General features: G+C 42.4%; 1 protein-coding gene and 1 pseudogene across 2 annotated transcripts; both read left to right on the forward strand.

The window, feature by feature from the left end:
- Nucleotides 1-210: 210 nt before the first annotated feature.
- Nucleotides 211-27294, forward strand: LOC129020139 (zinc finger protein 878-like). Of its 2 annotated transcripts, none has more exons than XM_054464064.2 (4): nucleotides 211-393; nucleotides 21955-22081; nucleotides 22284-22344; nucleotides 22902-27294. In XM_054464064.2, the coding sequence occupies exons 1-4, from the start codon at nucleotides 391-393 to the stop codon at nucleotides 25423-25425; spliced, it is 2715 nt and encodes a 904-aa protein (XP_054320039.2). In that variant the 5' UTR covers nucleotides 211-390; the 3' UTR covers nucleotides 25426-27294. The 2 variants fall into 2 exon arrangements, with proteins under 2 accessions (XP_054320039.2, XP_054320040.2); XM_054464065.2 differs by lacking the exon at nucleotides 211-393 and adding an exon at nucleotides 21003-21097.
- On the forward strand, nucleotides 5807-6296 carry LOC129020143 (probable ribosome biogenesis protein RLP24; annotated as a pseudogene).
- Nucleotides 27295-27497: the final 203 nt, after the last annotated feature.

Here is a 27497-nt window from a genome sequence, read left to right on the forward strand (position 1 = left end):
TGGCGGAAATGCAGATATCCAAGAATCAGGGCACAGGGAGGGAGGTGGGCCTTAAAGAGGAAGTGAATAGAACCAGTCTGGTTCTGCAGAGCCCCGTTATCCCGGGATTCTGCTGTCGCTCAGGGCTCTGAAGGCGAGGCGGGGAGCACGGTCCAATCAGGAGCGCCGGGGCGGGGCCCTGCCAACTTTTTTTGGGGAAGGAGACGGCTGCACGCCCGCGGTCTCTTTGTTGCTGTGCTAACGACCGTTGGAACCCTCTTTTCCGGCTCTTGGAACGCTCGGCTCTGAGAGGCTCCAGGTTTCTCCGCCAGAGCTCCTGTCGCTCTGTCACTTGCGCTGTGTTCCTCTCTAGTCACAAGAGCCTTGGGGAAGACAGTTGGAAGCTCAGACATGGTGAGTGTGTAGGGCCAGGCGTCCTGAGACGGGGGCGAAGGACTTGTTAGAACCTGCTGGAACCGGCTGTGGCAGGACCCGGGCCTCCCCGCGGCGACTCCGGGGTCTGTGGGGCTGGGCCGGCAGCCGGGACCCGGGGCATCCTGTCTCGTCCCTTCGCAGCGACTGCGGCCCCGGCCCCGGAGCCCTCTTTGAGCAGCTCCGCGTCTTCAGCCGCGGGTCTCCTCAGATTGTGCTGGGCCATGAGGAGGATTATGGGGGGAATCCCGTCTCGCGTGTAGGGTTCTTGCGTCAGAAAAGCGGTGGTCTGTGGGGTCCCCAGTCGTCTTTTCTCCTCTTAAAAGTTAAAATGGCCGGGCGCGGTGGCTCACGCCTGTAATCCCAGCACTTTGGGGAGGCCAAGGCAGGTGGATCACCTGAGGTCAGGAGTTCGAGACCAACCTGACTAACATGGAGAAACCCCGTCTCTACTAAAAATACAAAATTAGCCGGGCGTGGTGGCGCGTGCCTGTAATCCCAGCTACTCGGGAGACTGAGGCAGGAGAATCGCTTGAACCCGGGAGGCGGAGGTTGCGGTGAGCCTAGATCCCGCCATTGCACTCCAGCCTGGGCAACAAGAGTAAAACTCCGTCTTAAAAAAAAAAAAAAAAGAGGCACTGATAAAAATTCAAGAGTTTGTGCAAATGGGAATTCATGAATGAGAATCACGCAGTTATGGTTTGTGGTTTGTTACCAGAAACATTTGGAAATATTGCAGTTGAGTTGGATTTCAGTGCCCTTAGGTAGGACCTTAGTGCACTACACACACTTCAGTCTGTTTACTTGTTTAAATTTTTTCAGGCTGTCCACATGGACTGGTTTCTCCCTCCATTTTCCAAATCTGTGGGATGCAGGGTCTCACATCCTCCCTGCTATGACCCCAGCCTAACTCTTTAAAGGCTTGCGGTAGCATCTTACATTTTCAATTCCCTTCCCACATTTCCAAACATTAACTCCCCTTCTCCAATTCACAGTATTTTCAACTATTTGTACTTTTTTTTTTTTTTTTTTTTTTTTTTTAAAGATGGAGTCTCACTCTGTCACCCAGGCTGGAGTGCAATGGTGTGATCTTGGTCGCTGCAACCTCTGCCTTCTGGGTTCAAGCGATTCCCCCAGAGTAGCTGGGATTACAGGCGTCCACCACCATGCCCGGTTAATTTTTGTATTTTTAGTAGGGTTTCACCAGGTTGGCCAGGCTGATCTCGAACTCCTGACCCCAAGTGATCCACCCGCCTCGGCCTCCCAAAGTGCTGGGATTACAGGCGTGAGCCAGCGTGTCCGGCCTATTTGTTCTTCATTGTACAATATATTTATCCTTTCCTTCAAATAGATGACGTATTTTAATGGCTTATTAATTTTTTTTAACAGAGAAATATGATTCCACAGGACAATGAAAACCCACCCCAACAGGGTGAAGCAAATCAAAATGTATGTGGGGTACACAGTGCAGTGGGGAATGACACAATACAATGTTGATGAGAAACCGTCATTGAGCACATCAGTGAGCAGGATGGCAGTGGGGTTTTGACAACTACAAGTGTCATATACCCACCAGTTTTGTTTATGGTTTTGTTTTTGTTCTGAGACAGGATTTCACTCTTGTTGCCCAGGCTGGAGTGCATGAGTGACTTTTAAAAATATTTCTATTTCTGAACATTTCACATAAGAGGAAAGTAGAAAATAACCTCGTGACACTCCAGTGAAAAAAAAACCCTTGTTCCTTTCCTCCTATTATCTTTCCTTAGGGCACAAACACCTGCTCAGAATATCTTGCACTTGAGGTTTTGTTACCTGAAAGAAGGTTGTGAGTGTGAGCTGTCCAGGTCCTTGGCATTTTGAACAAATAATTGAACAAAACTCACTAGCAAAGTAACTAACGAAACACTGGAAGGAAGCAAGGAGAGGAAAGCAGAGATTTATTAAAGGGAGAACGCACTCCAAGATGGGAGTGGGCCCAGCAAGTGACTCAAAGGCCCAGTTACAAAGTTTTCTAGGTTTTAAGTACTCTTTTTGAGGTCCCTTTTGGCTACCCCTTCTCTTGATGTAGGATTTGGTCCTGGATGAAAGATTTGATCCGTGGCTAATTAAAGGCTGAGGTTAATTGGTGCCCTATGCAGATACACTTTTCCTTTCCATCTGAGAAGGTGGAAGGGGAAGGGTTGTAGAGAGAGTAGTCTTTGATCTCCTGGGTGAGATGGGGTTTTTCCTTTTGGTTTAGCTTTTGGAAGTTGGCGTTAATTGGCCTTAGGTTCCCTGCCCCCGACCCAGGTGTTTTCCTTTTGATCCAGCTTTGGGAAGTCAGCACGAATTGGCCTTAGATTCCCTCACCCCAGACTTTGGTGTTTTTCCTTGATTCAGCTTTAGGAATTCGGCACAAATTGACCTTAAGTTCCCTGCCTCCAGACACCCTGTTCTCTTGCCTCAGTTCCCCTTTGGAAACTTTGTGGAGTGATGTGTCTTCAGGAGCCGCCTCCTAGCTTTCCCTGGTATTGGGTTTTAGAACTGCCTGGGACTACCCCAACATGCCCACACTTGCCATGTCTCTAGGAGGGTTTAGAGAGTATCACCCCAGGGGTCACTATTCTCACAAGTTAGCATGTGGTATGGAGGTGGGGCCTCCAAAGGGAGCCACTGAATTTTCCGGGGTGAAAGGAGATGACTGGTACACTCTTCATCTAGTTAGCCAACTCCCTGCCATGCTCAGCTTTTCTCCAACTCCAGTTTCCATTACTTTGAAACATGTGGCTGGTCAGCCAGTGGGATGGTACTATTGAAGGAAAAGAGAAATGATTCCTGTCCTCTGGATTCTCTCAGACTAGTGAATGAGAAATATGATTCCACAGGACAATGAAAACCCACCCCAACAGGGTGAAGCAAATCAAAATGTATGTGGGGTACACAATGCAGTGGGGAATGACACAATACAGTGTTGATGAGAAACCGTCATTGATCACATCAGTGAGCAGGATGGCAGTGGGTTTTTGACAACTACAAGTGTCATATACCCACCAGTTTTGTTTTTGGTTTTGTTTTTGTTTTGAGACAGGATTTCGCTCTTGTTGCCCAGGCTGGAGTGCAGTGGCTCGATCTCGGCCCACTGCCGCCTCTGCCTCCTGGGTTCAAGCAATTCTCCTGCCTCAGCCTCCTGAGTAGCTGTGGTTACAGGTGCGTGCTACCATGGCCAGCCGATTTTTGTATTTTTAGTAGAGATGGGGTTTCACCATGTTGGCCAGGCTTGTCTCGAACTCCTGACCTCAGATGCTCCACCTGCTTTGGCCTCCCAGAGTGCTGGGATTACAGGCATGAACCACCACACCCGGACCAACAGTCTTATTTATTTATGTATTTATTTATTTTTTGAGATGGAGTCTTACTCTTGCCCAGGCTGGAGTGCAATGGTGTGATCTTGGCTCACTGCAATCTCTGTCTCCCGGATTCAAGTGATTCTCCTGCCTTAGCCTCCCAAGTAGCTGGGATTGCAGGTGCCTGCCACCACGCCCGGATAATTTTGTATTTTAGTAGAGATGGGGTTTCACCATGTTGGTCAGGCTGGTCTCGAACTCCTGACTTCAGGTGATCCACCCGCCTTGACCTCCCATAGTGCTGGGATTACAGGCGCGAACCACTGCGCCCGGTCTATACCTACCAGTCTTACACAGAAGAGTTTCACTGCCCTAAAAATCTCTTGTGCTTCGTGTAGTCATCACACTCCCCTCCCTCTCTTCCACTAACCCCTTAATCCCTGGCACAACCGATGATTTTATTGCCTCTAGAGTTTTGGCTTGTCCAGAATGTTATGTACTTGGAATCATGTTGTAAGTAGCCATTTCGTCCTGTTCGTTTCATGTAAAAATACACATTTAAAGTATCTTTGTGTCTATGTGGCTTGATAACAGATTTATTATTTCTTTATTTTACAAAATTTTAAAGAGATGGGGTTTCACTGTGTTGCCCAGTGTGGTTGGTGGATCACGAACTCAGAAGTTTGAGACCAGCCTGGCCAACATAGTGAAACCCCGTCTCTATAAAAATACAAAAAAATTAGCTGGGCGTGGTGGCAGGCACCTCTAATCCCACCTACTCAGGAGGCTGAGGCAGGAGAATCTCTTGAACCCAGGAGGCAGAGGTTGCAGTGAGCTGAGATCGCTCCATTGCACTCCAGCCTGGGTGACAAGAGTGAAACTCCGTCTCAAAAAAATAAATAAAAAATAAAAATTACATTTGGCCAGATTCCTGTGATCTCAGCACTTTGGGATTTACCCTATACCTATTTGGGCACACAAATCCTGTAACTGGGGGTAACCCCCTTAGGGAGTGAGGAGAATCATGGAAGTTAGGAGTGGTAATTTATTACATATGTAGATAATAATGTTTTGTGTATATTAGGTTAAATAGTATAAATATTGTAATTGCTAGATTTACATAAATTGATAGGTTGGGATTGTGAGAGAAGGATTAGATGTTAAAATTGTGATTATTCAATTTATTGTGAGCAATTGCCAAACAGGCCAAGATATTTCAGAGCTGTGTTTGGTTAAGGTCCCGTTATCCAATCTCCCATAGTGTTGCAATCTCCCATAGTATATTTAAGTCTGTTGATGGGTAGACTTGAAATAAAATGGAGATTGGTGCTAGTTTTTGTCATGTAAGGACAATTACACTTGATATTAGTGAGACCCCTTGCACTACTTCAGAAGTGAAAGGGGGATAGTCCTAATTTTATCACCAGTGCTATGATAATTATAAGGGATGCTATTTGGTTTAGAGCTTTTGTGATTGTTCATTGTCTGGAGTATATCATATTGTTGATGATAGCTACTAGGATCTACTAGTATTAGAGATGCAGTTGCTTATGTAAGGAAATACTTTGGTGGTGGCTTCTGTGGAGCAGGCACTTTTCAGTTAGAATGGGGATAATGGCTAGCATATTTCTAACCTCATTCAGATTAGGAGCCAATGTAAGTCCATTATCATAATCAGAGTCTCTGTGAAAATAATGTAAAGAGAATAGTGAGGAGATGTAGGGGATGAATTCGAATAGGAAGGATAGAAACTGACATTTTCAAGGTATGGGCTGGGTAGTTTATTTAGCTTACCCTACTGTAGGATATGGTGTCCTAGGTACCATGGAGAATCTGGAATTCTCAGGAGTGGGTTCAGTTCTAGTAATAAGAGAGTTTAAACCTCTATAATTTATTCTATTAAAATAACCATTCTATCATACATATTTTTTATGTTTGTGGTGGGATACTAGATATTAGGATGGGCATTGAGATATATCATACACACAGGACTCATGTCTGGGGTAAACAGTTTTTTCACAGAAGATGCTTAAGTTGGGCATTTGGTCGGTGGGGACCCACTCGGGTTCAACATGCGTATTGGGAAGTGTTATTTCTGTTTGGGGCCCATCTACCCTGGCCGTGGCATGATGTTCTTCTGCAACAATTACAAGGTGTTCAGATTTTGTAAATCTAAATGTCATAAAAACTTTAAAAAGAAGTGCAGTCCTCACAAGTTTAGGTGGACGAAATTATTCCGGAAAGCAGCTAGTAAAGAGCTTACAGTGGACGATTCATTTGAATTTGAAAAACATAGAATTGAACCTATCAAATATCAGCAAGAGCTATGGAATAAAACTATTGATGCAATGAAGAGAGTTGAAGAGATCAAACAAATGGCAAGCTAAATTTATAATGAACGGATTGAAGAAAAACAAAGAGCTACAGAAAGTTCAGGATATCAAAGAAGTCAAGCAAAACATCCATCTTACCCTAGCCCCTTTTGCAGGCAAAGAGAAGCAGTTGGAAGAGAAAATGGTACAGCATTTACAACAGGATGTGGACATGGAAGATGCTTCTTAAAAATCTCTGTAACCGTTTCTTTATGTATATTTGAAAAAGCCCCTTGGAGAATCAGAACTGCTAAATTCTTAGTTTATTTTTTACATAAGGTCACTTAAATGAAAAGTGATTAAAATATATTTTTCCTACGTTACTATCTACAAGACATCAGATATTACGGATGTTAGATTGCATCTCAGTGTTAAATTTTCACTGATAGATGTACTTATGTAAAAATCATGAAAATTATGCTTATAACTATAGAAGTGAATTGTGGATTTAAATGGTTATGCTGTTTGGATAATGGCACACTGGCAGCATTTGTGTAATAACTGATGGCAAAAATTCATGGCTAGTGATGTACAAAATAAAATATTACGTGGAGTAAAATAATTCACTTTAAGTTATAGAAGGGGAATACAACAAGGAACTAACAATTTGTATGACAGTGTCAAATATTATTTTGATTTTAGTATTTACTGTTTTGGTTTATTTGCATCTTAGAAGAGCATAATGGCATTGTTTGATGAAGCCTCATTATGCTGGACTGTTTTGACCTGTTTAATTGTTCTGATAGGTAGTTGTGGATATTGGGGATGAGAACTGAACAATCTTTGCCTGAAATGGCACTGCTCTCTAGAATTTCCACTTTGGAGAATACTCAGAACTTGTGATTCCTGGTAGAACAACTTTATTTTTCTAGACTAGCAACGATCTAGAAGCAGAGGAATCTCATTGCCTTTTAAAATCTATTATGTGGTTTTCTTTTAAAAAGCTCTTGTTTTTGGAAAGTAGAATTTAGGGGAAAATATCTGTTCATTATTTGCATGTAAAACCAGTTTAAAAGTAAGAAAAAAAAAGAAGATGCATAAGTTGATCATACCAAAATCATGGGTATGATACCTGAAACCTGAATTCATCAGAATAAAATTGTTTTTTTCATTTTTCTTTTTTTTTTTTGAGTTGGAGTCTCACTCTGTCGCCCAGGCTGGAGTGCAGTGGTGTGATCTTGGCTCACTGCATGCTCCGCCTCCTGGGTTCACGCCATTCTCCTGTCTCAGCCTCCCGTGTAGCTGGGACTATAGGTGCCCACGACCACGCCTGGCTAATTTTTTGTATTTTTAGTAGAGACGGGGTTTTGTCGCGTTAGCCAGGATGGTCTCATTTTCCTGACCTCGTGATCTGCCCGCCTTGGCCTCCCCAAGTGCTGGGATTACAGGCGTGAGCCCAGCCTTTTTCTTTTTCTTCTTTTTTTTTTTTTTTTTTTTTTTTTTTTTGAGATAGAGTCTTGCTCTGTCGCCCAGGCTGGAGTGCAGTGGCGTGATCTCGACTCAGTCCAACCTCCACCTCCCGGGTTCAAGCAATTCTCATGCCTCGGCCTCTCCAGCAGCTGGAATTACAGGCACGCACCACGATGCCTGGCTAAGTTTTGTATTTTTAGTAGAGACGGGGTTTCACCATGTTGCCTAGGTTGGTCTCGAACTCCTGGCATCAAGTGATCTGCTCGCCTTGGCCTCCCAAAGTGCTGGGATTACAGGCGTGAGCCACCGTGCCTGGCCTAAAATTGTTAATAGAAGTGTTTTAGTAACAAAATTGTGTATATTTCTAGTGTGAATATATCATGTAATGCTCCTAGTAAAATGATAGTAGTTAGGGCATTTATTATATTAATATTACTGTATTCTGCAATGAAAAATAGGGATAGTAGACGTTGAAGGCCAAGACTAGTTCTGATTTGCCTTCTTTTGAGTGGAATGGGGCTCAATTAGTTTCCACTAGCATTGAAATGAATCCTACTATGGCCAGGGGCTGTGATGATAAAATTATCCAAATTCTTGTATGATAAGAGTTGATAAAGCGAATGACCCACTTATCAAGAAAACTAGGCTGGGCGCGGTGGCTCACACCTGTAATCTCAGCACTTTGGGAGGCTGAGGCAGGCGGATCACGAGGTCAGGAGATCGAGACCATCCTGGCTAACACAGTGAAACCCCATCTCTACTAAAAATACAAAAAATTAGCCGGGCATGGTGGCGGGCGCCTGTAGTCCCAGCTACTCGGGAGGCTGAGGCAGGAGAATGGCATGAACCCGGGAGGTGGAGCTCGCAGCGAGCGGAGATAGTGCCACTGCACTCTAGCCTGGGCGACAGAGTGAGACTCCGTCTAGAAAAGAAAAGAAAAGAAAACTGATAGAGTAATGGCTAAGGCAACTTTTTTTTTTTTTTTTTTTTTTTTTGAGACAGAGTCTTGCACTGTCCCCTGGGCTGGAGTGCAATGGTGCAATCTTGGCTCACTGCAACCTCTGCCTCCCAGGTTGAAGCGGCTCTCGTGCCTCAGCCTCCCGAGTAGTTGGGATTACAGGCATGTGCCACCACACCCAGCTAATTTTTTGTATTTTTAGTAGAGACGGGGTTTCACCATGTTGGTCAGACTGTTCTCAAACTCCTGACCTCAGGTGATCCCCGCCCCTGCCCAGGCCTCCCAAAGTGCTGGGATTACAGGTGGGAGCCACTGTGCCCAGCGTAAGGCAACTTCTTATGGGATTGTCTGGGCTACTGCTTGGAGTGTGCCAATTAGTGCATATTTTGAACTGGATATTCGTCCTGATCAGAAAATGGAGTAGATGGCTAAACTTGATGTGGCTAGAATAAATAATATTCCTGTATTTATATTAAGAAATGGAGGTTAGGGAGAGGGATTCATATGCTAGGGTCAGGGCGAGGTAGGTGTGATGGTATAAAGGAGGATGGATGGATGGCGTTAGTGGTTGTAGTGGTTCTTCTTTTTCTTTCTTTTTTTTTTTTTTGAGATGGAGTTTCACTCTTGTTGCCCATGCTAGAGTACAGTGGCGCAATCTGGGCTCACCACAACCTCTGCCTCCCAGGTTCAAGCTATTTGAGATGCTTGTTTCCTGGTGCTGTAAAGAAATAGCATTTGAACATACATTTAATTTTTTTAGGAGGGCCATTTTAATACTTTCTGCAGAAAGGGTGCATTTGTTAGCAGTTTTGTTATGAGAGTATACTGAACAAAGGAGATAGGGTTATTTATAACCTGACTCGTCCGCTTTACTGCTGTGTTTGGTTTACATTGGCTGAAATGGGACCTCATATTTTGTATTTGTTCTGATTGGCTAGTAACTTAGAACTTTTTTTTTTTGAGGTGGAGTCTTGCTCTGTCACTCAGGCTGGAATGCAGTGGCACCATCTCAGCTCACTGCAAGCTCCACCTCCCGGGTTCATGCCATTCTCCTGCCTCAGCCTCCCGAGTAGCTGGGACTACAGGCACCCGCCACCACACCCGGTTAATTTTTGTATTTTTAGTAGAGACGGGGTTTCACCGTGTTAGCCAGGATGGTCTCGATCTCTTGACCTTGTATCTGCCCACCTCAGCCTCCCAAAGTGCTGGGATGACAGGCGTGAGCCACCATGCCCAGCTGTAACTTAGAACTATTTAAAGAGGCAAAGGCAGAGGAGAATAAAGGAAGGAAGAAGTAACTCGTGGAATGTTGAGAAAGGAAAAACACGTTTAAAGAATAGGAACAGGCTACGACTTAATGTTTGGTTGGACCAGTATAAGCATGCCAGGGCAAGTATTTAGGCTAACTTGTGGGAGTTAAGAATATAAAGTTGCCAAGACCAGCTCGGTCGGGGAGACCCTAACCCAGCTGCGCTAGAGGAATTAAAGACACCACACACACCAAAATATAGAGGTGTGAGGTGGGAAATCAGGGGTCTCACAGCCTTCAGAGCTGAGAGCCCCGAACAGAGATTTATCCACATATTTATTAACAGCAAACCAGTCATTAGCGTTGTTTCTATAGATATTAAATTAACTACAAGTATCCCTTATGGGAAACAAAGGGATGAGCCAAATTAAAGGAATAGGTTGGGCTAGTTAACTGCAGCAGGAGTATGTCCTTAAGGCACAGATAGCTCATGCTATTATTTGCGGCTTAAGAATGCCTTTAAGCGGTTTTCCACCCTGGGCGGGCCAGGTGTTCCTTGCCCTCATTCTGGTAAACCCACAACCTTCCAGCGTGGGCGTTAGGGCCATCATGAACATGTTACAGTGCTGCAGAGATTTTCTTTATGGCCAGTTTTGGGGCCAGTTTATGGCCAGATTTTGGGGGGCCTGCTCCCAACATGTCCCCTTTCTTTGATTTGCAAATCGACAAAATCAAGGGCAGCTTTGTCACAGTGAGCTACTTCTCACAGGAGTCAGGATCCACGTCTGCAGACTATACAAAGACAACACAGATTAAAAGCACAATCATCATTGAAATCACAGAACTTCCAAGTGTTTTTATCCATTTTCAGCTCCTTTAAGCACTCCAGTTCCTGGCATTAAGGTCAGGTGTGCCTGGGATGCTTTAAATATTTGTTCTTTTCATTTTGCAATATCCAAGTTTCTAGAGTGTCCTTCTAGATGCTTTTTTATCCTTTCCCAAATTTTGATCTTATTAAGAGCCATTAATAGTTTCCACAAATCTTTATGTTTAGCTCCTACAGTGGGCCATATCATTTGAGGTTGAGGTGCCACTATACCGCCATGGTTCCAGATAATAGGAACTCTTGCCGTACTTCTTATCATTTCTACCGTCTGACCGTTTTGTTCAGATCAGCTGAACATAGTGTGGCCGTGGCTTGCAGACTGAGAGGTGCAGTTTAAGCTAAACATCCCCTTAGGGGACCAATTGATAATGATTCCATAGGAATTGTTGTGCAGCACCTCTGCCTGTTCTGCAATGCAATCTTCTTAAACAAGTACATTCATTTTTTCTAACTGGGTCCGATCCTGTTTACAAATAGGTTTTTGAGGGCGGTATGCCTCAATTATGGGAGCAGATTTATTATGGTAAATACTGAGACCAGAAAGCATGTGTAACTGTGTCATAGAGTGATTACATCCAGGCATTATTACCAGTCAAGATTGATAAATATGCCCAGTAATTGTTCTCTGTGTCAGCCCTTATTGAAGGAATACTCAAGGTAGTGGTGATAACCGCTATCATAGCTACCATTAAATTATTCATTGTGACTGGTTGTCCCGCTTTCCTCAGGTTTTCTTCCGCTGTCTGTGACAGCTTCTTGATCTGTCCCCAGGTGGGTGGCTGTGTTCGATGGGTGTTGCTTGTGACAGTTGGGGTCTTCCTCAGCATCAGTCTCGACATGGCTGCAACCGAGGGGTCCCCGGGATCCTCTCGGAGTCTCTTCCTCAGCATCTGGCTCATGATAAGGTTTCAGGTGTCTTGATAGGACCCAAATCGGCTGTTAATTTTGGTCTGGAGAAACACAAGCATAACCTCTACTCCAAGTTATTATTTTACCTATTTCCCAACTTTTTGTTATTGAATCTCTCCACCAAATCAGTTGTTCTGCTTCTGTCTTTGCAGCTGGTTTCTGTAGATGCTTTTCAGTTGCTGATAACATCTGGCCTTTGGGCAGGTTCAAAACATTTAATGTTAATAATGCTAGGTTCAGTTGTATCTGTGGGGTTCCAGATTCTCTATTTCCCCCTTTCTGCTTTTGCAACTGCTGTTTTAGGGAAAGATTCATTCTTTCCACTATGGCTTGTCCTTGAATTGTATGGGGTGATAGTAATGTGTTTAATATTCCACATAGAGAAAAATGTAGCTAGAGCTTGGCTAGTATAGCCTGGGGCATTATCTGTTTTAATAGAAGCTGGAATGCCCATCACCACAAAACACTGCAAAAGATGTTGTTTAACACAGGCGGAAGACTCTCCTGTTTGGCAAGTAGCCCAGACAAAGTGAGAAAAGGTGTCCACACATAGATGTGGGCACCAAATGCGGGAATATGTGTGACATCCATTTGCCAAAGAGAGTTAGGTTCCAATCCTTGAGGATTAACTCCTCCTGTAAAAGATGAGGAATGTACCATTTGATAAGTTTGGCATTGCTGGATAATAGCTTTAGCTTCTTTCCAGGTAATGCTGTATCTGTGTTTGAGACCAGAGGCATTAACATGGGTTAAATTGTGAAAGTCTCTAGCATTAGGTATTGCAGTAGCGATTAGGCGATCAGCCATTTGATTCCCTTCAGTCAAAGGTCCTGGAAGAGGTGTACAAGCCCTAATGTGAGTGATGTAAAAAGGGTGCATTCTACTCCTAACTGCTGTTTGCAGTTGGGTAAATAAAGTCATCAGTTGTTCATCTGTATGAAATCGTAACTGAGCATTTTCAATTAACTGTGTGGAATGAACCATGTATGAAGAATAAGAAATCACATTAATAGGCATATCAAAAGCAGTCAATACCTCACTTACAGCTACAAGCTCTTGCTTTTTGAGCTGAAGTATAGGGCATCTGGAAAACTTTACTTTTTGAGCCAGAACAAGAAGCTTTACCATTACTAGACCCATCTGTAAAACAACAAAAATGCTTAGCAGGCTGCAGGTTGTTTACTGCAGGAATTGTAAATGTAAACCGTTCACAGTTTTGCTCAGCTAAAGGGATAGTAAAGAAACAGTCTTTTAAATCTATGACTATTAAAGGCCAATTTTTTGGAATTATAGTAGGAGAAGGCAATCCTGGCTGTAATGCTCCCATAGGTTGTATAACTGAATTGATGGCTCTTAAGTCAGTTAACATTCTCCATTTACCTGATTTTTTTCTTAATTATGAAAACTGGAGAATTCCAAGGGGAAAATGTTAGAGCTATGTGTCTATTTTCTAATTGTTCAGTAACTAATTTCTCTAAAGCCTCCAGTTTCTCTTTACTTAGCGGCCATTGTTGTATCCAAATTGGCTTATCTGTTAACCATTTTAAAGGTATAGGTTCTGGAGGCTTGACAATGGCCACCATCAAAAATGATATCCTAATCTTTGGCGGGAACTTTCTTTCCTCTTGAAGCGGTTCTTTCAAACCTTGCAAATTTTTTTCTAGTCTCATACCAGGGACATACCCCCTTTCCTGCATTGTGTGTTGACTTTGAGGGCTATATAATTGTTCTGGAATTAGAACTTGTGCTCCCCATTGTAATAAATCTCTCCCCCATAAATTTATAGGTACAGAAGTTATAATTGGTTGAATAGTACCAGTTTGTCCATCGGGCCCTTCACAATGCAAAATATAACTACTTTGATATACTTCAGGGGCTTTACCAACTCCAACTATGTTAAATTGAGCAGATTGAATTGGCCACGTGGACGGCCAGTGCTGTAGAGAAATGACTGAAATGTCCGCTCCTGTATCTACCAAACCTTTAAATTTCTTTCCCTGAATAGTTATTTCACAGGTAGGATGTTTATCAGTAATTTGATTTACCCAATAAGCTGCTTTGCCTTGTTGATTTGTGCTTCCAAATCCTCCGGTTCATTCAATTTCACTTTTTCCCATTTCCACATACGGCACAATCAGGAGCTGTGCTATGTGCGCTCTCCTGGCTTTGCTTTCCAGGGAACAGAAGTAGATACAACAATTTGAATTTCCCCATTATAATCTGAATCAATGACTCCTGTATGTATTTGTATGCCTTTTAAACTTAAACTAGACCTTCCTAAAAGTAATCCTATTGTCCCTACTGGCAAGGGTCCACAGACTCCTGTTGGGACCTTTTGCGGGGTTTCCCCAGGCAGAAGGCTCACAGCTTTTGTGCAGCATAAATCTACTGCAGCACTACCAGCTGTGGCGGGGGACAGACATTGTTCAGGGGTGAGGGAATGGCCTGAGCTAGAAATGCCCCGGTTTAGAATGGGGCCCTCATGGCATTTCCTGAAATCGGGTTCCCTTCTTTATCAAACTTAGCATGACATTGGTTAGCCCAATGTTTTCCTTTTTTACATTTTGGACATATTTCAGAATCAGCCGTTTTCTTTTTTCCCCTATCTGGCGGCCTGACTCGCTGATTTTTTTCTACATTCTTTTTTAGTATGACCATGCTTCCCACAGTTAAGCTCCAGGAAGTGGACTGTTTCCTTTATCCACTCTCAGTCCTGCCATTGCCTATGCCAACAAAGTAGCTTTATGTAGATCACCTCCAATACCATCACAGGCCTTGATAAAATCAACTAAATGTGCTTTCCCTCTGATAGGTCACAGAGCAGCCTGGCAATCGGGATTAGCATTGTTGAAAGCTAATAACTGCAACACTATATCCTGAGCCGCCAAATCTGCAATCATCTTTTTAAGAGACTCCTGTAACCGAGCTATAAAATCAACGTCTGGTTCTTTGGATCCCTGTTTTATAGCACTAAAGGAAGGGTATTGTTCTCTACCTGAAGTGATTTTTTTCCAAGCTCTAATGCACACTCCTCTAAGCTGTTCTATGGCATCATCCTGCATGACCAGTTGTGCATCTAAACCAGCCCATCCGCCAACCCCCAAAAGTTGGTCTGCAGTTACATTAATTTGAGGTTGGGCCTGGGCATTGCGAGCAGCCTGAATGGAAGCTGCATCTGCCCACCAAGTTTTAAATTTTAAGAACTGAGCAGGAGTTAGACAAGCTCGAGTAAGAGCATCCCAGTCAGTAGGTATCATCCGACTGGAAACAGCAACATTCTTAAACAGTCCCATTATAAAAGGAGAACCTGATCCATACTGATTTATAGCTTTTTAAAATTCTTTGAGTAATTTAAAAGGAAAAGGCTCAAATGTAGCTGTAATATTTCCCTGTTGATCTTGGGGGGTGTATTCTAACAGGGAACTGCCAAGCCTCTGTATCACCCTCTCCTCTAGCTTGCTGAATTCCTGCCTGAATAGAACTAAGAGTGGTCGCTCGAGGCACTGCTCAAACAGTCACTGGGGCAACTACTTTTCGCCCAGTGTCCTCCAGAAAAGAAAGATCTGGAGAGTCTTTTTCTTGAAAATAATGAGGGGGTACAGAAGGGTAGGGATGAACCTCTCCCTCCTTTCCTGCTTTAGCTGGCAAATAAACCTGGTCTGTAACCTCTTCTGTTACTTCATTATTCTCTCATTCCTCCTCATCATCAGTGTGAAGAGGTTCCAAGGTGAAACGAACCAGACCCCACACTTGTCCCATTGTTACCCTGAGGCTTCCGAGCTCCCCTTCTTACTCACCACGGGGATTGCTTTAAGAGTACTCGGGTGTCCTCCAGCTAGTTTTCCGTTCCAACCATTGCTCTGGCGACCCTTCAGCCTGCATTCAAGCTCCCACGAATGGACGCCACTTGCCGAGACCAGCTCGGTCGGGGAGACCCTAACCCAGCAGCGCTAGAGGAATTAAAGACACCACATACACCAAAATATAGAGGTGTGAGGTGGGAAATCAGGGGTCTCACAGCCTTCAGAGGTGAGAGCCCCAAACAGAGATTTACCCACATATTTATTAACAGCAAACCAGTCATTAGCATTGTTTCCATAGATATTAAATTAACTGAAAATATCCCTTATGGGAAACAAAGGGATGGGCCGAATTAAAGGAATAGGTTGGGCTAGTTAACTGCAGCAGGAGCATGTCCTTAAGGCACAGATAGCTCATGCTATTATTTGTGGCTTAAGAATGCTTTTAAGCGGTTTTCCGCCCTGGGCAGGCCAGGTGTCCTTGCCCTCATTCCAGTAAACCCACAACCTTCCAGCGTGGGCGTTAGGGCCATCATGAACATGTTACAGTGCTGCAGAGATTTTGTTTATGGCCAGTTTTGGGGCCAGTTTATGGCCAGATTTTGGGGGGCCTGCTCCCAACATAAAGTATATTGATTTTTTTTTTTATTATGGCTAGTATATATTTAAGCATGTTAGTATAGGTTTTTGAATAAATTTTGTTTTTAAGAGAAGTTATAATTTAATTAGATGGGGAGGAAAGTCTTTGAAGAGGAACCTCTACTTTACTTTTTACAAAGCGATTCTCCTGCTCGGTCTCCCCAGTAGCTGGGATTACAGGCATGTGCCCCCACGCCTGGCTGATTTTGTATTTTTAGTAGAGACGGGGTTTCTCCATGTTGTTCAGGGTGGTCTCAAACTCCTTACTTTGGATGATCTGCCTGCCTCAGCCTCCCAAAGTGCTGGGATTACAGGCATGAGCCACCATGCCCAGCCTGTAGTGGTTCTTTAATGAGCAGCTTTATTGCTTTGGCAAAAGGTTGGAATAATCCATATGAGCCTATGATGTTAGGTCCCTTACAGAGTTGTATGTAACCTAAACTATTCATTCAACAAATGTTAAGATTGCTATAGTGAGAATGGTGGGAAATAAGTAAGAGAAGGTTAATTATAAACTTATTGTTAAGAAGAAGGATTAGTTTATTTTGACTAGTACGTCTTAGTAAAAATCATTTTGAGGTTATATTTTGCTCTGAGGTCACCTCAACTAAAATTTTTAGTTCGTTGGATACAATGTTAATACCTGTTAGGTTAATTATTGGGTATATGGACTAATAAATTTAAGTTCCTTAGAGTCTTCTCATCATATTTAAGTATTTCTGCCTCTTCACAGATAGGTCAATTGCACTGATTAAAAGTAAGAGACAGCTAAACCCTCATGTGACCAGTCTTGCAAGTCTCTGTTTCTGGAACAAATGATTATGCTATGCCTGTACAGTCAAGATAATGGCACCATTAAACATGTCACTGGTCAGGCAGTGCCAGTTTTTGGTGATGTTTTTGGTAAACAGGCAGGGTTTGGTTTTGCTGAGTTCCTTTTGTTTTTTAAAATCTTTCCTTAGTGCTTGCCTTTGTTGGCTTAACAATTTGGAGAAAATAATTAGTTTATAGGTTTGCTTAGTTATATTGAGTTGTTTGTTAACTGTCAGTGGATCATCCAAATATGATGGTAACTATGCATTTTTATACATATTTTATTTATTTGAGACAAAGTTTCACTCTTGTTGCTCAGGCTGGAGTGCAGTGGCACCATCTTGGCTCCCTGCAACCTCCGCCTCCTGGGTTCAAGCAATTCTCCTGCCTCAGCCTCCCAAGTAGCTGGGATTACAGGCATGCGCCACCATGCCCAGCTAATTATGTATTTTTACTAGAGATGGGGTTTCACCATGTTGGTCAGGCTGGTCTCGAACTCTTGACTTCAGGTGATCTGCTTGCCTCGGCCTCCCAAAGTGCTGGGATTACAGGCATGAGACACTGTGCCCAGCCTTTATACATATTTTATAGTAGGTTATAGAAGTTCCCTTGTATTCCTGATTATTTCTATTTTGAAGGAGTGTTGAGGTTTGTCACTTTTTTTTTTTTTTTTTTGCATGTGTTTAGATTGTGGTTTTTGATGTTTCTGTAACTATTGTGTATTGCATCAGTTGATTTTTGAAATGTAAGCAATGTTGCTTCCATGAATTAAAACCCACTTTGTCATGGGGTACAGATGTTGTCATATATGGGTGGATTCTCTTTGCAATTATATTGCTGCGGCTTTGTGTGTTAACATTTAAAGAGATATTCATGTATAGTATTATAGTCTAGCATTATAATATGCATATATATACACGTTTATATACATGCACACATAAAGTATATATAGTATATAGTCTAGTTATGATAGATAACTGGTAAATATTATATATAACTTGTAATGTGGTATATAGCTGTTGTATATAAATGGCATTATAGTAAACAACTTAAAGTAATATTACATTATAGTATACAAAATTTATATAGTTTTAGTCTCCAGTGTATAGTGGGTTTCATTTCTATGTCAGCCTGCAGAATTATTCAAATACCCTATTCTCATCCTCCCATGAGAACAAAGGATAATCTTACCCTCTTGATGCTACAGTGTGCCATTCAAAAATATTCATGATCATGGATTTAGGAAAGATTCTATGATGTGACAATACAAGCACTAGGAACAAAGAAAAAGTATGTAATTGAGACTGCATTGAAATTTTAAACTTTTTTGTGTTTCAAAGGACACCATACCAGCAAGACATTGAAAAGCAACAGCCTGAATGCACCTGATTTTTTTTTATCTCAGTTACTACCAGGATTGGGTCTGGTTATTACTTCTATGAGAGTAATACTGGGAATACCAAGTGCTGTACACTTTAAAAAAAGAGAAGGGGCCGAGCACCGTGGCTTATACCTGTAATCCCAGCACTTTGGGAGGCTGAGGCGGGAGCTCAGGAGTTCAAGACTGCCCTCAAGAACACAGTAAACCCCATGTCTACCAAAAATACAAAAAATTACCTGGGGGTGGTGGTGCATGCCTTTGGTCCCAGCTACTCATGAGGCTGAGGTAGGAGGATCATTTGAGCCTGGAAGGTGGAAGTTACAGTGAGCTGAGATGATGCCACTACACCCCACCCTGGGCTACAGAGCAAGACTCTGTCTCAAAACAAGGAAGAGAAACTTGATGAATTATCATGGGTTGAGGAAATGGAACTTGATTGAATATCAAGTTTTGGGGGGATTCTCCCTGAACTTCCTTAGAAGAATTTTTGATGTAACTGGGCTCTGCAGGAGAAGGACAAAATGGGTCAAGAAGAGGGCCTAAGCAGCCTGACTCACATTTGGTCAAGGAAGGAAGAAGTCTGTAAGACTCCCGTAGCTGGCTCTTTTTAGGAATGACATCCCTAAATATTTGGTTCCCTCGCTATATTCCAAAATACCCGCTTTCCCTCTCTAAAGGACGTCTTCAATTATGGATCCACCCTGACATATTTGAAAGAGCTGCAGTATTTTAATTGTTTTTTATTTTCCCACAGAGTCATATATGACTCTATTTAAAATTTTATTATGTTGGCTGGGTCCATTGGCTCACGCCTGTAATTCCAGCTCTTTGGGAGGCCGAGGCGGGCGGATCATGAAGTCAGGAGATCAAGACCATCCTGGCTAACATGGTGAAACCCCATCACTACTAAAAATACAAAAAAAAATTAGCTGGGCGTTGTGGCAGGCGTCTGTAGTCCCAGCTACTTGTGAGGCTGAGGCAGGAGAATGGGTGTGAACTTGGGAGGCGGCGCTTGCAGTGAGCCGAGATCGTGCCATTGCACTCCAGCCTGGGCAACAAGAGCGAAACTCCATTTCAATAAAACAAAACAAAAAAACCCACAAAAATTAGCCAGGCGTGGTGGTGGGCACCTATAATCCCAGCTACTTGGGAGGCTGAGGCAGGAGAATTGCTTGAACCCAGGAGGCGGAGGTTGCAGTGAGCCAAGATTGTGCCATTGCACTCCAGCCTGGGTGACAGAGCAAGACTCTGACTCAAAAAAAAAAAGTACACCTAATAATTCCTGATGTTAAGCACCTTTTCATGTGCGTTGTGGTCATTTGGATTTATCTTGGAGAAATGTTATTGGAATATATTGCCTATCTTTTTTTTTTTTTTTTTTTTTTTTGAGACAGAGTCTCCCTCTCTTGCCCCGGCTGGAGCACAATGGCACAATCTTGGCTCACTGCAACCTCCGCCTCCCAAGGGGCTGGGATTACGGGTGTCTACCACCACCCCCAGCTAACTTTTGTATTTTTAGTGTAGACGAGGTTTCACCATGTTGCCAGGCTGGTCTCCAACTACTGACCTCAAGTGATCTGCCCGCCTCGGCCTCCCAAAGAGCTGGAATAAAGCTGTGAGCCACTGCACCCGGCCCATTGCCCATGTTTTGATCAAGTAGTTTTATACTTGGGACAGTAATTTATTTATTTATTTATTTTTTTGAGACGGAGTCTCACTCTATCGCCAGGCTAGAGTGCAGTGGCTGGATCTCGGCTCACTGCAACCTCCACCTCCCAGGTTCAAGCAATTATCCTGTGTCAGCCTCCCCAGTAGCTGGAACTAGCTGGAACTACGGGTGTGCACCACCACACCCAGCTAATTTTTTGTATTTTTAGTAGAGACAGGGTTTTACTGTGTTAACCAGGCTGTCTCGATCTCCTGACCTCGTGATCCACCCGCCTCGGCCTCCCAAAGTGAATTTATTATTTTTAATGACTATAAAATAAAATTACATTTTATTAGCTTAAGCAATTTTAAGTGTACAGTTTACTTAGACAACTCTGTGTAACTTATCTAAGATGAATCATAATCTGTTTTTTTTTTGTGACTACCATTGTGTAATTTCTATAGCATCATGAATCTTCATGTATGAAGCATGGGACAGGGTGTTATTTTCTAAGATTAAATAATATTTCATTGTATATAGATGCGTACCACATTTTTGTTATGCATACAACCATCAGTGGACATGTGGATGGATCCAGCTCTTGGCTATTGTCCACAGTGGTTTTCAAATATGTCTCCATGATCTGGTTTTCTATTTTTTTTTTTTTTAATTCAGTATAAATAGACCTACAAGTCAGCTACTGGAAGATATGGTAATTTTTTTTTTTTTTTTTTTTTTTTTGAGACTGAGTCTCACTCTGTCGCCCAGGCTAGATGGAGTGCAGTGGTGCAATCTTGGCTTACTGCAACCTCCACCTCCCAGATTCCAGCAATTCTCCTGCCTCAGCCTCCCAAGTAGCTGGGATTACAGATGTGTGCCACCACACCCAGCTAATTTTTGTACTTTTAGTAGAGACGGGGTTTTGCCATTTTTGCCAGGCTGGTCCCAAACCCCTGACCTCAGGTCATCTGCCCTCCTTGGCCTCCCAAAGTGCTGGGATTACAGGCATGAACCACCGTTCCTGGCCATAATTTTGTTATTTTTAAAGGCACTATCATACTATTTTCCAGAAGGGCTGAGCCATTTATAATCCTTGGGACAGAGCACATGGGTTGCCTTTTCCCTCTGTGAATGGTGTCCTCTCATAAACAAAAGTTTGTTTTGTTTTTGTTTTCAGACAGAGTCTCGCTCTGTCTCCATGCTAGAGTACAGTGGCACGATCTCAGCTCACTGCAGCCTCCACCTCCTGAGTTCAAGTGATTCTCACGCCTCAGCCTCCCAAGTAGCTGGTGTTACAGGTACGTTCCACCACACCCAGCTAATTTTCTTATTTTTAGTAGAGACGGGTTTCACCATGTTGCCCAGGCTGGTCTCAAACTCCTGGCTTCAAGTGATTTGCTCGCCTCAGCCTGCGATAGTGCTGGGATTACAGGCATCAACCACCATGCCTGTTCACACAAACGTTTTCATGTTTGATAAATATTTGCCTTTTTGTCACGATTTGGCACCCTGGGGTTTTTACCTCTCAATCTTGTTGACATTCAGCTTTGAGCAATTCAGTTACAATTTAGGCTTTACTACCCGAGCAGAGATTCCCAGAATCGTTTCTTCTCATGAGTTTGGTTTTTTTGTTTTTTTGTTTTTTTTTTAGTTATTTATAACTGTCTTATTAGTTAGATTGATGGACCCCTCGCAAAATCCAGTTTTTTGTTTGTTTCTGTCACTGGTATTTAGAACGAAATCTACTTTCTAGATATCATCAAAGTTTAAACTTGGGAACAGACATTTTCAAGGATACACAGCCTCAAGACTCCTCGTGTTAACTTTTTTCTGCATGTGAATTCACAGGACTTTGTTACAGCAGCTACACTACAAATAGACATTAGGGGCAGCCCAGACAGCACATCTTTCTATGTGGATTCACCAGAAACTCATACATTTTCCTATTCTGCTGTTGCTTTACCCCATGGTTAAATTGTAGCATCAGAATTGCTTTATGGAAGAAAGTGAGTATAGGCAGAGAGTAAGAGGTCTGATGACCAAGTCATGAAATCTTTGGAGCCCACAGCATCATGAGAACTTCTTAGGAATAGGGTATAGATGCCTGGTGCTATCAGTCTCACCCATCCTTCTCTACACATATGGGATGTTTTAGGACTCAGTGGCCTTTGAGGATGTGGCTGTGAACTTCACCCCAGAAGAGTGGGCTTTGCTGGATCCTTCCCAAAAGAATCTCTACCGAGAAGTGATGCAAGAAACGTTGAGGAACCTGGCCTCTATAGGTGAGGGTGACAACATTACTCCCTCAGTGAATTAGAGAAGTGTTTCTCATTCATCAGTGCTGCTGAGTAATTTGGAATATGGGCAGGCAATACTTTGATGAATAAATGAGGCATGGTTGTAGTGTATCATGAACATAGAATCAAATAATTATTTAATAATTTTATACTAATTCAGGCCTGTGTAACTGTGCCTGTATTTTAGGGAAGAAATGGAAAGACCAGAACATTGAAAATGAGTACAAAAATCCCAGGAGCAACCTAAGGTAATCTGCATTCACAAGACAAAGCAGTGTCTCTAGAAAATTTTAGAATGGGAGGAAATGCTAAAAAGAAGGGAACAAACAAAAAAGCTGGGTTCCATTGTATTTATTCTTAGAATATTTTCTCTAAAAACATGCATTTATTTGTGACATAGGCTGGACACCATGGCTTATGCCTACAATCAGCCCTTTGGGAGGTTCAGACCAGAGGATTGCATGAGCCCAGGAGTCTGAGGCTGCACTGAGCCATGATGACATCATTAGACTGTAGCCTGGGTAACAGGGCAAGATTCTCACTCAGAAACAAAATTAAAAGACAAAGAGTTTTTGTATGTGTACAGTAGTTTACATGGAAATATTATTAAGCCCCATATCAATATTTTTAATAATAGATATGGCTGGGCTGTCTTGTAGACCATGTGGTCCATTCATGTTCAAACAATTCAGACAGAGTAGAAAGCCTACACTTTGCTGGATAATGTTAAAAATGCAAGTGTAAGACTTGTGAATGAATATAAAATCACTGATAAACCCATTAAATGTGCTTTCATTTTTCACAGAGGTCTTATGGAAGAGAGACTCTTTGAAAGTGAAGGTCATCAGCATGGAGAAATTTTGACCCAGGTTCTGGATGACATGCTGAAGAAGAAAACCGGAGTAGAATCATGTGAAAGGCATGTGTGTGAGGTCAGCATGGGTCATTTATCCCTTAATAAGCACACCAGAGCTGACACTGGACACAAGCCATATGAGTATCAGGAATATGGACAGAAGCCATATAAATGTACATACTGTAAGAAAGCCTTCAGCTGTCTCCCCTACTTTCGCAGACATGTAATTGCACACACTGGAGAAAAACCCTATGAATGTAAGGATTCTGGGAAGGCATTTAGTTTTTCCATTTCTTTTCATAGACATAAAAGAGCTCACTCTGGAGGGAACTCCTATGAATGTAAACAATGTGGAAAACCCTTTGGATGCGCCTCAGTACTTCAAATGCATGCAAGGACTCACAGTGTAGAGAAACCTTACAAATGTAAGAAATGTGAAAAAGCATTTAATAACTTATCTTCCTTTCAAATACATGAAAGAATGCACAGAGGAGGGAAGTATCATACCTGTAAGGGTTCTGGGAGGACATACCGTTTTTCTGGTTTCTATCATAGACATAAAATGCCTCTTGCTGGCGGGAAGTTTTATGGATGTAAGAAATGTGGGAAAGCCTTTATTAGTTTCTGTGCCTTTCGATACCATCAAAGGACTCACACTAAAGAGAAACCCTATGCCTGTAAACAGTGTGGGAAAGCCTATATTTCTTACACTTCTTTTCAATATCATCAGTTGAATCACACTGGAGCGAAACGCTATGAGTGTCAGCAATGTGGCAAAGGCTTCAATTTGCCCAATTCCATTCGATATCATGAAATGACTCACACTGGAGAGAAACCCTATGAATGTAAGCAATGTGGGAAAGCTTTCAGATGTGCCTCAAGCCTCCGAATACATGGAAGGACTCACACTGGGGAGAAACCCTATGAATGTAAACAGTGTGGTAAAGTCTATCGTTATTGGAGCGGCCTTCGGGTGCATGAACTAACTCATATTGGAAAAAAGCCTTATGAATGTAAGGAATGTGGGAAATCATACTATAGTTCTGGTTCCTTTCTAAATCATAAAAAGATCCACACCAGGGAGAAGCCTTATGAATGCAAGGAATGTGGGAAAGCATTTGGTAATCCCATATCCTTTCAAAAACATGAAGGGAGTCACAGAAAAGGGAAGCCTTATGAATGTAAGGAATGTGGGAAGGTATTCAGTTTTTCCAGTTCCCTTCAGAGACATGAAAAGACACACACTGAAAAACTCTGTGAATGTAAACAACGTGGGAAAGGATTTTTTCGTAGAAGCTGTCCTAGACACATGAAGATACACGCTGGAGAGATACTTCATAAACGTAAGATACGTGGAAGAGTCTTTCATTCTCCTGGTTCATTTCAAACACATGAAAGATCTCACACTAGAGAAAAACGCTATAAATGCAAGCAATGTGGAAAACCCTTCATTTATTTCAATGCCTTTCAACGTCATCAAAGGAGCCACAGTGGAGAGAACCCCTATGAGTGTAAGCAATGTGGGAAAGCCTGTATTTCTTCCACTGCTTTTCAGTATCATGGATTGAGTCACACTGGAGCAAAACGGTGTAAGTGTAAGCAATGTGGCAAAGGCTTCAATTTGCCCAGTTCCATTCGATATCATGAAATGACTCACACTGGAGAGAAACCCTATGAATGTAAGCAATGTGGGAGAGCTTTCAGATCTGCCTCACGCCTACGAACACATGAAAGAACTCACACTGGGAAGAAACCCTATGAATGTAAACAGTGTGGTAAAGTCTATCGTTACTGGAGTGGCCTTCGAATACATGAACTAACTCATATTGGAAAAAAGCCTTATGAATTTAATGACCATGGGAAATCATTCTATAGTTCCAATTTCTTTCTAAATCATAAAAGGGTCCACACTAGAGTGAAGACATATGAATGCAAGGAATGTAGGAAAGCATTTGATAATCCTACATTCTTTCAAAAGCATGAAGGGAGTCACAGAAAAGGGAAGCCTTATGAGTGTAAGGAATGTGGGAAGGCATTTGCTTTTTCCAGTTCCCTTCAGACACATGAAAGGACACACATAGGTAAAAAATGCTACGAACATAAACAACGTGGGAAAGGATTTTCTCATCTTAGAAGCTTTTCCAGACACATGAATACTGGAGAGAGAGCCCATAAATGTAAGATATGTGGGAAAATCTTTCATTCTCCCAGTTCGTTTCAAACACATGAAAAATCTCACACTAGAGAGAAACGCTATAAATGCAAGCAGTGTGGGAAAGCCTTCATTTATTTCAATGCCTTTCAACGTCATCAAAGGAGTCACACTGGAAAGAAGCCCCATGAGTGTAAGCAATGTGGGAAAGCCTATATTTCTCCCGTTTCTTTTCGGTATCATCAATTGAGTCACACTGGAGCGAAACGCTATGAGTGTAAGCAATGTGGCAAAGGCTTTAATTTGCCCAGTTCCATTTGATATCATGAAATGACTCACACTGGAGAGAAACCCTATGAGTATAAGCAATGTAGGAAAGCTTTCAGATGTGCCTCAAGCCTCCGAATACATGGAAGGACTCACACTGGGGAGAAACCCTATAAATGTAAACAGTGTGGTAAAGTCTATGGTTATTGGAGCGGCCTTCGAATACATGAACTAACTCATACTAGAAAAAAGCCTTATGAATGTAAGGAATGTGAGAAATCATTCTATAGTTCCGGTTCCTTTCTAAATCATAAAAAGAAACTACACTAGGGAGAAGCCTTATGAATGCAAGGAATGTGGGAAGGTATTCAGTTTTTCTCGTTCCCTTCGTAGACATGAAAGGGCACACACTGATGAAAAGCCCTATGAATAAACAACGTGGGAAAGGATTTTTCATATCTTCCATGGAGCTTTGAATGCATGAAAAGACACTACAGAGAAACGCTAAATGTAAGGGGTGTATAAAACCATTTAGTAATTTCTCTTCCTTGCTTATACATGGAAGGATGCACACTGGAGAGAAGCCATATGAATGTAAGAATTGTGGGAAAGCCTTCACATCTGCCAAGAGCCTTCAAAATCATGGAAGGACACACACCGGAGAGAAACCATGTGAATGCAAGCAATGTGGCAAAGCTTTAATTTGTTCCAGTTCCTGTCGGAGACATGAAGAGACACATTCTGTTAATATGCATTCAGTTATCCCAATTCCTTTGAAACACAGAAAAAGAGTAGGGAAAGGACTTCTGAGATAACTGATTTCTGAGTTGAGAAGAGCTACTTGTGAATGGACAATTAAATCTAGATGTATTTAGATAATTCTGATACAGTTCATCTATAGCCAATCTTTTTTTAAATTTTTTTATTTTTTAGACGGAGTCTTGCTCTGTTGCCCAGACTGGAGTGCAGTGGCACGATCTTGGCTCACTGCAACCTCCACCTCCTGGGTTTAAGCAATTCTCCTGCCTCAGCCTCCCAAGTAGCTGGGATTACAGGCAACTGCCATCACGCCTGGCTAATTTTAGCGATGGAGTTTCACCATGTTGGCCAGGCTGGTCTCAAACTCCTGACCTCAAGTGATCCACCCACCTCGGCCTCCCAAAGCGCTGGGATTACAGGCATGAGCCACTGCGCCCTGCCACCTATAGCCAATCTTAATGAGATTTCATAGGCACAGACAAGGAAGGTTATCAGTCACATATTAGAAGCACCACACAGGGAGAGCAGTGTGTGGCCACATGCTTCAGCCCATTTTTTCTGATTCTCTTGCTTGCAAATTAAAAGTATTCTCCAAATCACTTGACTTCCCTTTTCTCAGAGTTGTAGTTCTCCAGAGATGTCGCCAGATGATTCACATTAAAGGTATATTTCCAGTTGACTTTTTTATTTCAGATATTAGTAAATGATTACCAGAGAACTAATTCAAACTGTCATGGTTGGAAATACTCTGATGCTTAACTCCCTAATCTATAGAGTGAGTTAAGGTCTATGCTCTCTGCAAGCATTGTTCTAGTGGCAGTGACCCTGTTCATGATTCACCTTGACATTTCCTATTCTGCCCTGAAAACCAACTAGATGGGAGTTTGTTTCTTTCCTGCATTGTGTAGTGAGTGGTGTCACCCAGGACTTTTATGTAAGAAAAAGCACCTTGCTCTTAATCCAGGAATTTTGAGTGTTTTTTGTAATGCCTCAGTTTATTCTTATTTATGGTTGATTATATGTGATTTAGAACACTTGCTATTTATGTCTGATCCCACAAATCACTCACTTTATTTGCAAAGCACCAAATTTCATGTAAGAGGTGTAGTAATTGGGAATGTGAAGCTAAGTTACATTCTTTCTCTTTATTTACATGTCTCCCTTTCTATAGGCTTCTTTTTTTTTTTTTTTTTTTTTTTTTTTCCTTTTTGAGACGGAGTCTCTGTCACCAGGCTGGAGTGCAGTGGCGCAATCTTGGCTCACTGCAACCTCCGACTCCCTGGTTCAAGCAATTCTCCTGCCTCAGCCTCCTGAGTAGCTGGGATTACAGGCATGCACCACCACGCCCAGCTAATTTTTATATTTTT

This window comes from Pongo pygmaeus, chromosome 20 (assembly GCF_028885625.2).
Source record: "Pongo pygmaeus isolate AG05252 chromosome 20, NHGRI_mPonPyg2-v2.0_pri, whole genome shotgun sequence".
Lineage (NCBI taxonomy): Eukaryota > Metazoa > Chordata > Mammalia > Primates > Hominidae > Pongo > Pongo pygmaeus.